Here is a 13,387-nt window from a genome sequence, read left to right as displayed (position 1 = left end):
AAATAAAATCCCTTAGAGTACTTGAAATTTGTTGCAGAACCCTTTGTTAGGAAGAAGTATATCTGATGTTTTCTTCCAACTCACATTCTTTATTCATTAGCATTTATGGTAGGAGAAGGATCAGAAGTGCAACTTTCCAGATTTTCTGAAAAACAAATGGGTTAAAAATAAGAGAAGTTAAAATACTTAATTTGCTTCCAATTTGAAGTTCAGGAAAGCTGTGCATTTCCTCTTTAAATTATTTATATGTGGCTAGATACTTATTTCATAAGCTCATGCTACTAGGGGAATATGTTAAGGAAGAAAACTTATTTGTAAACTGGCTGTCATCTTGATAAGAGATGCTAATTTATGCTAATAAAATAAATTTAAATCTAATTTTAATTTGCATTTATGAAATATTGTTAGGAGAAAAACTGGTTTAGATAGAGTTCTAAAAATCAAAAGCATTTTAGTCATTCATTTTTTAAACCATGATCTAGAGAGGGAAGATGAGAGAAAATTTTTTATGTCTTCAATGAGTGAAGTTCTCTGCAAGTAACAAAGCTGCCTACTTGCACATCTGTTCAAAAGTGCTCATTTTGGTCTGTTATTGCAACCTTTGAACATGAAAAGAAATTTAATCTAGCTGTTACCTTGGAGATTACTAGAAGCATTGTTTTTGTCATAGTGATTTGGACGTTTTTTCTTTTTTCTTTTTTTTTTTTTTATTGACTGCATTTTCTGTCAGGGACGGACCTAAAAAGACCTGTTTGCCAGGGGCTGATAAAAGAGCCCCTGCCCTCAATACAAACCTGTTCACAGATTTTGTAAAATGTATTTATTAAGAAGATTCTTGATGTTTCATTTTTATATGTATCCTTTCTTTTATCCAGTTCCTCACTCTATTCTAGAGGGATTAGAATTAATAAAAATGTCATACCTGCTTTCTTGAGTGACTCCTGAATATACAAGTGCATGAATTCAATGCCAAACATTTCACGTTCCTCCTCCTCTTCTGTGTCCTCACATGGAGGGAGTGTTATCTCCAACTCCAGTGGGTTGTCTCTGAAGCTGACAAATCTGACAATTCATCAGAAAAAGTTACTCTTGCAATGGGTTTTGTCCAGAGAGAACAACACTTTTGAAACTGAATTAAGATCCATCAAATAGCATTTTGAGCAAAATAAAATAATTTTAAGGGTAGTTTTCCTGATGCAGTCTTACAACTATTTCGTTCTATTAAAAACACCAATATATTAGTACTATTAAGTAAACTAAGCTAAGAAGACTTCTTACAGTAATAGTAACCGATTGGTGGAGAAAAACATTGCAGGCCTCATAAATTTGGCTGCAGGTTCTCACCCCAGTGTCAGCATTACTGAGCTTCCACAACTACATGAGTGGTTGAGAACAAGAATGCAAATGCTTGTGTCTTCCCGTCTTTGCAAGGCTATAGCCAGTCTTGTCTGCCTCTGGTTTTGGACCATTGCCTTTAGCTGTTCCACGCATACCTGGGCCTGAGTGCTCTCCTCAGGCTCTTTGCTACAGAGTGCCCAGGATAATGTTTTTGCCCCTTTCCTACTTCTCCAGATAAGCCTCAGGAGAGGGACATGTCCCTACTTCAGGAAAACCACCCCCGTACCTACATTTAATTTTGGAACAGTTACCCAGCACCATTTGAGATAGTAGCCACAAAAAGTAAACCTTTCTCTCTGTTTCTCTCCCCACAGACTAGACATTACATCTGGGGCAGCTATGCTTGTGTATGTTTGTTAAAAGGGATGCTGCTTGGCCTGAATCCCCTTCCAAAATGGTCTGAAAACAGAGGAGCTGCCTTTCTGGATTAGACGTGATATACTTAGACTAGTATTCTTTCTCTGCTTTAAAGGAAAATACAAATAACCGGAAATTTCCTGTCACAATATACAAAATCTCTTCACTACAGAAGTTTTTTTCTAATTCTATCAGTTAACAATTTATATATATATTTTTTTAAGTTTTTCTAACCTAGTACAGGAGAGTTTCATCCATATCCTAATAGCTAATCCCTTTTGTTTAATTCTGAATGCTTGGCTTTTCATGCTTTTTTGCCAAGAGTTTTATGCTCTTCACATAATATTTCTCCTGGCTCTTGGATTTAGAATGAATTTTAAATGACCTATTAGAAGTGGGAATTTGGACCTTTCAGAGATGAGAAAACATTAAACAATCTCCTTTTACCTTTAGTACCATAATGATCACAGCTTATTTCTTTAAATGGGTTGTGCTACTCAAAGCCTTATTGACCGGATCCTCCACTGTTGTGAATTTGTGCAACTGTGCTGATTTGTGCCCATCTGTACAACTGAGGACATGCGTTTTCTATCTCCACTTCTTTAGGTACCACTCTCTGACATTACAACTCAAGGGAGACTTTAAAACTTAGCTTCTAGTACTTTTATTTGGAGTTTTGTTGGTTTTTCTTACCTCAGATTTGTCATCTGCTTCATACAAGCAGGAATATCCTTAAGTCTGTTGTTGCTGAGAACAAGTGTACTCAGGTTTTTCATATTACCAATGTTTTTTGGCAAAGAGTTTATCTCATTCCTTTGGAGCCATAAAGTATGGAGATTTTCCATTCTGTAATAGATATTTGCATAATCAATCAAGATTTAGAAAATTAATCTTACCAATCATTAATACAGAGTAATTGATTAATTCTAACAGTCACATAATGGTCTCAAAAAGAATACTGAAATTTTCAGGAAAAAAACATATCCAAGATAATCATCTAAATTGCTTGCTGAAAAATTCTATAACAAAAAATCATTTAACTTGATAACCAATACTGAATTCATCATTTATTTATTGAATAGATTATTCCATCTTATCAGAAATACCACATTAGGGATGATGAATCTTATTTTGTTGTGAAGTCAACATTAAAATTTTGTCACTTTTTGAAATAAAATTTAATCATCAGAATTTCAATGCAATGGAATTCCGACTAAAATGTGAGTTTTATTTACCTGTCAACTGTATCAGGAAGCTCCTGGAGTTTATTTCCCCCCATATCTAACCATTCTAGACTTGGCATATTGAGAAGAGCTGAGGGGATGGTAGTAAACTGATTCATGCACAAGTCTACATGTGAAAGCTTCTTTAAGTCACTGAGCTGAAAAGAAAGAAAGATTTAATGTAGGTTTGTGTAAACGTTCCATTACTGCTGTGATTTAATCATGTTGACTGAAAGAAAGACACAATTTAAAAGCATTAAAAAAAAAAGACCTTCTGGAGTTTGTAACTGAATGGTTTCTGAGTTACATTAGCTGATGTTACCTAACAATAGCAGTACTCACCTGATAAGGTAGGTTTGAAACTGTTCAGGCAGAAGAACTTTATCTCCCACCTGGTCGTGAGTTCCCTAACTGCTGAGAAGCTCGAAGTCATGACTACAGTGTGGGTATACCCCAAACCTTGAGAAGAAAAGGAATTTAAAGAAATTCCTCAGTGTTTCCTACAGTTTTGGTGATTCCCCATTCAAGTTTTTATGAATCAAACATTTATTTTTTTATAGATCAAATTGCATGGACTATGTGGACTATGGACTTTTAGAGTGAGCCTAGATACTTCCAGTGCTGTGAAGTCTATGATTATGACAAGACATTCTAAAAATTAAGGATCACATTCAGTATTGTAACACGCAAGTCCTTTGGTGAATCATGCTTTCAGGTGCTTTTATACTGTTGAAGTGATGCAATGACGCTTTATTGCAAATCTGGTCCAACTGTCTAAACACTGAGTACAAGCTCAAGTACATACAATTAAGGCTAAATTTAAACTATATAGCTCAGGTATTCACATCACCACAGTCTCACTAGGACAGAAATAAGTATTAGCTGCCATTTTAACAGCTATTGCTCTACATTATATCATGTAAACTGTATCCACATGTATTTAGTGAATACTGGATTCTGATTAATAGTACATACTTCTATATGAAGATTTGTTGTTAGGTTTTATTGTTTAGACCCAGTTTTGTGGGCTGCTGAGTGTTATCAACCATTATCACCACTATTTTTTTTAAAAATTCAGATGAGTAAAGGGGTTTACATATTTGGCCTCTCTATCTAAGATGCAGGTCTCCTTCACATCTAGGTCAGCCCAAATTAGAGCCCAACAGTAGGTGAGCAAGGGTTTTTATTCTTTCTTAATTGCTTTCAACATCTTCTCAGAACAAAGTTAGATCAACTTTTTGTGCATATGTGGTTGTCTAAATCACACAAACTTTTTTCATAACTAGTAGCCCTGGTAAAGACACCTATAATTGTATAATGGCAGAATGAATTTGTATTCTCAACTTTAAAAGGGGACTTTTCTGTGCTAAAGGGTCAGATCCCCACTGGAGTAAATCACCAAAGACCTTCAGCCTCAACAAATTAATATCAAGTGTATCACCATCCTTTAAATGCTCTACACCAAGCCATTTATCTGGACAAAATAAAGACTGGCCCCTGCAAATATTCAGGTATATATATGTCCTTGTCATGTGGCTTCAGTTTGATTATTCATATAACTATTGGTCATATTATGTTTTTCTGTGGAGTAGTTGTGAAATTAGGGTATTAAAGCAAATCTGAAAACATGGAGTTCAACTTTTAATGAGAATCCATTTTGGATAAATTCAAAATACACATTTAAAAAAAAACCCCTGTCTTTCCCAAACCTGAGGAGGAAGATCACAGATACTCCTGTTAACAGCCAGTTCCAATCTTTCCAGACTGATGCAGTTACTTATTTCCTTAGGAACAGACTTAATTCTATTGTAACTGAGAAGCAGCTCTTGGAGGCTAGTCAGCTGGCCTGCAGAGAGCACAAATCAGAAAGAATGAACCTGAATATTTATTGTATCATCTGAAATAAAAGATTAATTGTTTTGTATTATCTTGGTATCATAATACAAGTGCTCTGTGTTCTCACTGCAGCAAAGATGCACTGAAATTCAAGTGGTAGAATTTGGGGACTTTTTAGTACAGAACTGCACTCCGCTTGAGTACTACAGAAAGTTACAAGCGTAGGCAACTCACGCTGTGAACACATCTGGAGTACTGCGTCCAGTTCTGGGCTCCCCAGTACAAGAGGGATGTGGCACTACTGGAGCAAGTCCAGCGAAGGGCTACAAAGATGATTAGGGGACTGGAGCATCTCTCCTATGAGGAAAGGCTGAGAGAGCTGGGCCTGTTTAGCTTGGAGAAGAGAAGACTGAGAGGAGATCTTATCAACGTGTACAAGTATCTGAAGGGAGGGTGTCGAGAGGATGGGACCAGACTCTTTTCAGTGGTGCCCAGCGACAGGACGCGAGGCAATGGGCACAAACTGAAACACAGACACTTCCATCTGAACATGAGGAAATACTTTTTCACTGTGAGGGTGACAGAGCACTGGCACAGGTTGCCCAGAGAGGTTGTGGAGTCTCCTTCTCTGGAGATATTCAAAACCCGCCTGGATGCAATCCTGTGCAACGTGCTCTAGGTGACCCTGCTTGAGCAGGGGGGTTGGACTAGATGATCTCCAGAGGTCCCTTCCAACCCCAACCATTCTGTGATTCTGTGTAACATGAAGCCTGTTTTTCAGTATCATTTTCTTAACTGTGTTCTCTCATGCCTAGTATCTGGTGTGTTTACAAGCTTTTTTCTCATGGGGAGCTTTAATAACATCTGTCTCCTCCATCTGTATTTTCACATTTTTAGGAACTCAGTGGCTTCAAGATAGCTATCTCACTATCAAATTTGCATCATCTGTTTTCTAACTACTCAGTAGGATGGTTAGAGAGAAAAGGTGCACAAAAAAAAGCATGTTTGCATAAGCTTAATTTTCTTAGAAAAGTGGGTTAAAACAAAAGAAAGCACAGCTCACCAATTTCTTTAGGTATACTTTCAATTGAATTCCGCGATAGATCCAGAACAACAAGATTGCGAAATCTTCCAATGAACTGAGGTATTTTCTGTAAACTAGTTCTGTGGAGATGCCATTCCTCGAGATGGCTTAGTTTCAGTAAGCATGAAGGTAGTGTCTAAGACAAGAAAAAAGAATAAGAAGAAATTTGTCTTAGCATATAATATGAATAGGCTTTAAAGTAGGATTTTTTTGGAAACATTAACGTTTAATATTGTACTAAAAATAATAAATCTTTCCTTCTTCTCAAGCCATACTGTAACATTCTAAAAAGTATTCCATCAGTGTGGGTCATTCTGACCACAGATTTAAGCAGACCACTTTTTGCTCCCAGGATTTATATATCTGCACTGCTGTCATAACTTGAAAAGCCTCAGCCTTTTTTTTTGCTTTTTTTTTATACACAGCAAATATAACCGAAGATGAAACAGCTCTAAAAAGCTTTTTGCTCTTAAAGGTGATCTAAATGGTATTTCCTGTTCTGTTAAGGAAAACAGTGAGCATTTGAGCACAGAGGAATAGAAAAACTACAGCATTTGTATGGAATAAGTTCTTAACAGGGAACAGAGCTTCCCTACACTGGCCTAGGGATCACCAGAGTATTGCAGGATGGGCCATCACTCTTTCACTGGCCTCAACATGATCTAAATCTCTTCATTGCATAGGAACTGGCCTCTGCATTTCTGTGTTGGTGAAGCTACCAGGTCTGTAGCTTAGAAGAGATTTTTAGATTCCTCTCTGTTATTGAATCTACGGTTACCTGTTTCCCCCCATGCATCAGAAACAATAATAATAGTATTCTGGGAATCTACTGGTTATTTTCCTTTTTAGAAAGAGAAAATAACACTAATAAATCTTTTCATTTTATCTTAACACAAAGGTTTTTCACACTGAAATATTCCAGTAGATCTAGTGTGTTAATAAAATTAATATTTACCTAATTAAACTCATAATTTAAAATGTAATTAAGTTCTAATGCAGAAAAGCCTTTTGGGCTATATTTTTGTAGAGTAATACTTAATATTTGAGAATAAAAATCAGCTTGCTTTTACACTGGCACAGCAACAGTGCATCTCTCAGTTCATTGTTAGCAGAGCATACTGTGAGCAATTCATAGATTAAAAACAGTATAACTGTGAGTGTAAGGATGTAAATACTACAGGTTTTTTAATGCATCAATTATTCAACCCAAGCAGCGTTCACTCCCATCAACACTACCTTCCATTCTTCTTCCTCTATCCTTAAAATTGCTCTCCCATCTTCATTAATAACTTTTTCTTTAAGCTTTGCTAAAGTGGCTCTCTCTTCCCAGACAAGGACTAGTCTACAAGGGAAAGAAGATCTGTCAGTGGGGCAACTATGTATACAGTCAATAATTACTATCCATTATTTTCGGGAACAACAAAGAAACAATAGCCTTTTTGGAGGTCAAACAAGCACTTACTTTATCTGGATGCCAGATATACTATTAATTGAGGGAAGGCCAGGATATAAAGTAATGAAGTAATTCAAAGGAATTCTAATATTTTGCAGCTCAGCATAATTGTTCTTCAAATCCACCCAGTCACAAGAAAGGCATGACTTAATTCAGTTTTATCACATTTCAGCAGGGCAATAGAAATACAGAGTTATGCAAAATGATGGTTCCAAAGACATTCATTTTGAAGCAATCTCCTAAACAGAAAGCCTCCAATTCCACCAAATGTAGAGTGCTTTCAAAGACAATCAGCTAGGGTTTTTTTAGTGTGTTTTCCAAAGGAAATTCATGCAGTTATGCTAATTCTCTTTTTTTCTGCTTGCATTTTCCATGAGTAACTTTTGATTTTGTTATTCCATTTCAAACACACCTGACAAATGAGGAAGGATTCCAAAGATGCTAAATTTCTTCACATTTCACAAAATAGCTGACCAAAGAGACGACCAAGTGACCCCGTTAATGCCTCCACTGAGAAGAAAACATAAAAAATTCAATCATCTCCACTAGTTAAGGTGTCTACACTGGAGAGGGATTTTACAATCTGTATTTTTTTACACTAGGTTCATCAATTAATACGTTGAACATTCAGTGGAGAGTATTTCAAATAATCAGTTGCAGATTATAAAAACAAATGAAAAATTTCTTTATGCTACTGCAGCTGCATTGAGAAGCTACTGTTCCGTAGTATATATCCTGGTGGATTTAGTATGTATGTTTTTTTCTTTTATGACAGAACACAATTCTTTGTTTGATCTGAACATACTGTTAGATTTTCACCAGTAGGAATTCTGCTGGAGTAAGAATTACAGAATTAGATTCTCCATGAGTTTAAAAACACCAGCTATATTCTTCTGTAATGTAGCATATGGTCTAGCTTTTCACATACTAAGTATTTACAATTTACCTACCTTCCTGCAGACCTCTGTCTGAATTCCTTTTCTTTACGTAATTCATCGTTTATTTTCTGTATTCTCACTTCCCAAAGTGTCTTCACAGCAGTGAATGATCCACCACAAACAGCAGTTTCAGTCATGATTCTTACATGTTCTGATTCAGTCACAGGGTCTGATTGTGAACTTCAGGCTCAATGCATCAGTGCATGTATCAACTACCAGATGGGAACAGTGACATGCAAATTAAAAAGCTGCCATTCCTACCTGATTATATTATTAAATATAGTTATTGTACAGAGCTGACAGAATTTTACCAACTGCTTTCTCTTTACAAAATAGATAATTGCATCGAGTTAAATTTTCTCATAATAAAAAATGGTGTTTAATTAGTTTTAAAAATCAGTTTTCAATAAAATGATTGAACAATTAGCTAAAGAATTTATCATCATGGGAGGTCACTAAACCAACATATTAGGATCATTCAAAGATGTTTAGATAATAATATAAACAATGGCATAAAATAAATTAGAAAGCATAAGGAAGTAAAACCTTCAGTTTACATTGGAAATAAGTTAGCATATTTTAGTTGTATTAATTTTCTTCATATTTTTTCTTTTATACTTAATAATATGTTACTTTAGAAGAAGGCTTTTTAAACTTTTTACACTGCTCTTTGAACCTTCATGCTACTCTCCTGAATGTCAGGATCCAAATTGAAAAAAAAAAAAATCAGGCTACTGTTCTGAAGTCATCTCTTCCTTGGTGAGATAATATCTTGAACAGCAGCAAAGTAGGATACTCAGTCATCTCAGTGATTGCACCCCTGTAAGGAGTGTCCTTATTGCCAATATTATACTGTCAGTCCTTTTATGGGGGGGAGCAAGGGGTTTGGAAGTGAACTGGAGCTAAGACATCCATATCCAGCTAAATTTGGAGGGCCAAACTTCATGCCAGCAGCCATGCACATCTGTACTGTGAACACAGTTGATTTAAATGTTCTGTTTCAAACTTTTTACTAATAAAGGGGATAAGTAAGAAAAGCATTGTCTTACGTACGCATTCAAACTTGAAAAGTGAGGATAGCCTTCCTCCAGATAAGCAGGTGGATAACAACGAAAGTGGAATTTCAGGACTTTCCATAAAATATTTCCCTGAAATAATTGTTATAAGGCTGTCTTTTAGAGCTATTTTTTCACCATAAATATACTATTATACTTTCAAGTGCCATGGATAAGCAAACATGGTATTCAAATAGCTTGACGAACATTTCTGTGTTCAAACTGGTAAGCATTCTGTTTTATGTTTACCACTTCTCTTGCGAAGGTGGTTATTTGTAAAGCCTGATTATACTGAATCACTTAATTAAAAAGGTATGGGTAAGCAAATAATAAGAAACATAAATTGTAAAGACTGCTTGCCATTATAAAGACAGCATAAAATCAAATTACAATGCTTGAATAAAGGAGCATCTAGTCCAATCCTTTGATATCAATGGTTCTTAACTGTTCTCTGTTTGTTAAGGGAAAGTGGCAGGATTTGACAGGTGACACAAATGACATCCACAGCGTGACACAATGCACTCTGGCATTTGCATTCCTAAAAAGGGATTGAGGTTTTTCCTGTAAAGAATGGATTGCATCCTCTTTCCTTCCCCTACATAAATGTAATCACATTTACATGCTGTACTTTGAGGGATTAATTTCTCCATCAGCAGTCCTCAGTAATTATCTTTCCCATTCCTCATCCCAATATGCAGCAGGAATGACTTAAAACACTGTATGAAGCTTTCTGCTCTGATTAGGGGCTGCAATTTAAATTGGCTTATTTTTTAGGAGTAACCTTCTACTGAGATTAACTGATCTACCTGTTCTATCATTTCTCATTGTTTATAGACATTTCCTAAATATAAGCCTTTTAAGGTAGAAAAAAAAAATCTTTTTATATACATTGTGCAGAAAACAGACAATGAGGTGCCAAACTTTAAAGAGATATTTTTTGATACCTGTACCACAAAAGACAGTATTGGACTATACAGTCAAAACAGTATTTTTTTTTTTAATGAAATTTTACACTTGGCAGCTCTCTTGCAGTGAAAAGCAGCTTATTTAATAAACACTGCTTTAGAATCATGAAATATAAGAGGCCTTATAGATAGGCTTCTGTTTTCAAGGAGATTTAATTATATAATAACAGGACTATCATCAAAACCTTCTTGTTCTTATATCTTATGATTTGTCAGGAAAATAAAAAAATAATAATAACCATGCCAACAATTCAGAAGTAAATTCCCAAGTGTGGCTCTCAAACAACTGCAAACTTACTCCCATGTAACTAGATCTCTCAACAACTTCACCACCAATCATCCAAAAGAGTTTAAGAACAACTTACCTAAATTATTTGGGGTTTTCAAACATTTTCCATAACTCATTGCTTTCTGGGCAAGAGCAGAGATGAGTTATGAATCTTGTCTGTACTACTACAACCATTTAGAACTCTCAGTTGGACGCCAATGTAATATCAGCCTAGTTCTAATTTTAACCTATGCTGAGAATAGAAAGCATCACATGAGGCATTTCGGCAAAGCCCCCTGAGCTTTTACCACTCTTAACGTCTTCCCAGTTTGCTGAACATGACTGGACCCCCATAAATTGTTTATGGGATTAACAAAAGTTACTAATTGTGAACAAAAAGAACAATGGAATACTTGCTATGCTCAATAATGAAATTTTAAAAAGCTAGTTTTGAATTCAAAATGATAATTACTTGTTTTACTCTTCTAACATTCCTCTGCAAGATAACTGAGCTTCACAAAAATATTTAGTCAGTATTATAAAAGTGCTATTAAACAACAACATAGATTAATTAGACTAGAAAAATATTTTATCGCTAAGCATTTTACTCATTTCTTTTGCCTATGGAATCCTGAAGAATTTTAGTGCAAATTATCAAAGTTTCCAGATTGAAAACTAAACTTTATCAGCTGTTCAGAGGGGTTATTACTCACTCCTTTTCATGCTCCCAATCATGAAACATTTTTTACATTAGTTTTCTTCAAGAGCCATTGAAGAAGGTAAAATAGAACAAATAACTCCGTTAGAATAAACCACCAATAAATATTAGAAGTGACTTGATGGACCATTTAGACTAATACCTTTTAACTTTGCTATTATTTCTGGTGTTTAGACTCTTCTTCTTCACTGGAATGAAAACAGGGAGATAGCAATAAACACAGATCACTCTTTGAGGTAGAAGCCATAAAACTGGATCGTTCTAACCAAGAATGCACTTAAGAGTGTAAAATGTGAAGCTGAAATTAAAAATTTCATTCATTAGGTAAAACTCTCATCTAGTAGAAATAGTTTTCAGTCACTTTTTACCTTACTATTTTAGATATGTACTACCTTAGATTCTAGCATTACTACATAGAACTTAACAATGGAAAGTAAAAAGAGTTCTCCAGGCCATTATTAACTATCGAACACCAATACATATTTTAAAAGATACTAACTACTTCAGATTTCAGTCTTCTAAGCTTTTTTTTGAAAAACAAGTTATCCAACAGCAAACAGGATCCAACACCTTCTACTTCTTTCGGTTTTGGTATAGTTATTTCTTCTTTTGATTTTGGTTTAATTCCCACAGTGCTTTTTAAACAATGCTTTTGTTAATCTGAAAAATCATAATTAAAAATCTAACTACTTAATTTATTCCTCCTTGAAAGTGATAGAGAATTAGAGCTAGGCCAAAAAAACCCCTTCCTTTTTATTGGAGTTTTGAGATACAATGTAAATTTCAAACTCTTTCTGCTAGCAAAATTCTTCTGTCTGAAATATTTTAAAATCACTTTATCATTTTCTATCATATACTTATGCTTCCTCATTTTTTCCCCCCATGGTCATAAGGTTAAAAAATATACTAGGCAGACTAAGCCCTTACCACAACAATACACTTGTAGGAGAGTAGCCATTAGGCTTTGTCCTTTTGGCAGTCTCAAGTGCAGTACGTTCTTTAAGATAAGAACAAATAGAAGACTGAGTCACCTGTACAGGATTACCTGCATGAAATTCAAATAAAAAGAGTATTACTACAACTCTTTGTGGTTTTAGAAAACTTTTATTAGTAATAAAAAAGTCTGATGAAAATTAAATAGGTGATAAGCACAATATATTAGTCAAACTTTGCAAGAACTGATGTATATAAAAGCCCTTTATATCACAATAGAAATATAAATAGCAGTGCACATGTATGCTCTCCCCTTACACTATCAGCTTTCCTCCTGCTCAGTCTCAGCATCAAGGACAGAAGAGATTCTATCTCCAGTTGCTCATGTCTTGCATCTTCACAGCAAGAGACTATTGTAGACTGCTTGGGTCTACAATTTGGGAGCATGCTACTGTAGAGACAGTTTTTGATACATTTAAAGAAAGGAGAAAAGGCCTCCCAAATTAATTATTCAGGCCACATAACTGTCTGTCTATGTCTGTTTGCAAGTTATACTTATAGAAGGTATTTATATCCAATAGTTTTCTTTGCATCTCCTTTTAAATAACCACTGCAATCCTCACCATCTGTTTAGTTTACCTTAAAGCAGCATATCTGTTGTCTGTTCAGAAGGCATTAGCTTGAAACCTATTCATTATCTGCTTTGTATCTGAATTTAAAAAGTCCTTATCTCATACAGTATTTTTGCTAATATTAATTCTTTGTTGTATTAATCTGTCAAATTCTAGTATCCAAACATCAATAATACAAGGTGATGCAGGCTTTTAGAACAAATTCTGTTTACTGACATGCTTACCTATTGATGGAATAACAAATGGAGTCATCCTTTTTTACAGACAGCTGCTTTCTATAAGAAACAAAAATAACTGGAAAGTATTTAAGGACCTCAACTACTTTCAGCTTATAAAAATATAAGATATTCTAGAGTATTTATAAGGCCCTGATGGTTGTCAGTAAACGTTTTGAGTAAACATTTGAGTAAACATGCCATTTCCCTTTATCATCTGATAAAGAGTACCTGTGCAAGTCATCTCCAGGAAAAAGTGGACTAGAGAAAGACATGAGAGGAGAGGTTAACTCAGTTAAACAACAAAAAGCT

General features: G+C 35.1%; 1 protein-coding gene across 1 annotated transcript; it reads right to left on the bottom strand.

Annotated features, from left to right (window-relative positions):
- Positions 1-62: 62 nt before the first annotated feature.
- Positions 63-13,297, bottom strand: LRRC39 (leucine rich repeat containing 39). Its single transcript, XM_067300851.1, has 12 exons — positions 13,085-13,297; positions 12,223-12,340; positions 11,438-11,483; positions 9,343-9,437; positions 8,302-8,501; positions 7,135-7,240; positions 5,878-6,034; positions 4,688-4,824; positions 2,991-3,136; positions 2,449-2,601; positions 923-1,062; positions 63-145 (listed from the first exon to the last, which is right to left on the bottom strand). The coding sequence occupies exons 5-12, from the start codon at positions 8,424-8,426 to the stop codon at positions 90-92; spliced, it is 1,020 nt and encodes a 339-aa protein (XP_067156952.1). The 5' UTR covers positions 8,427-8,501; positions 9,343-9,437; positions 11,438-11,483; positions 12,223-12,340; positions 13,085-13,297; the 3' UTR covers positions 63-89.
- Between the last annotated feature and the right edge of the window lie 90 nt (positions 13,298-13,387).

The sequence above is a fragment of the Apteryx mantelli genome, chromosome 8 (assembly GCF_036417845.1).
Source record: "Apteryx mantelli isolate bAptMan1 chromosome 8, bAptMan1.hap1, whole genome shotgun sequence".
In the NCBI taxonomy this organism is placed as follows: domain Eukaryota; kingdom Metazoa; phylum Chordata; class Aves; order Apterygiformes; family Apterygidae; genus Apteryx; species Apteryx mantelli.
Note: the sequence above shows the minus strand (reverse complement) of the source record. Positions and strands in the feature narration are given on the sequence as shown.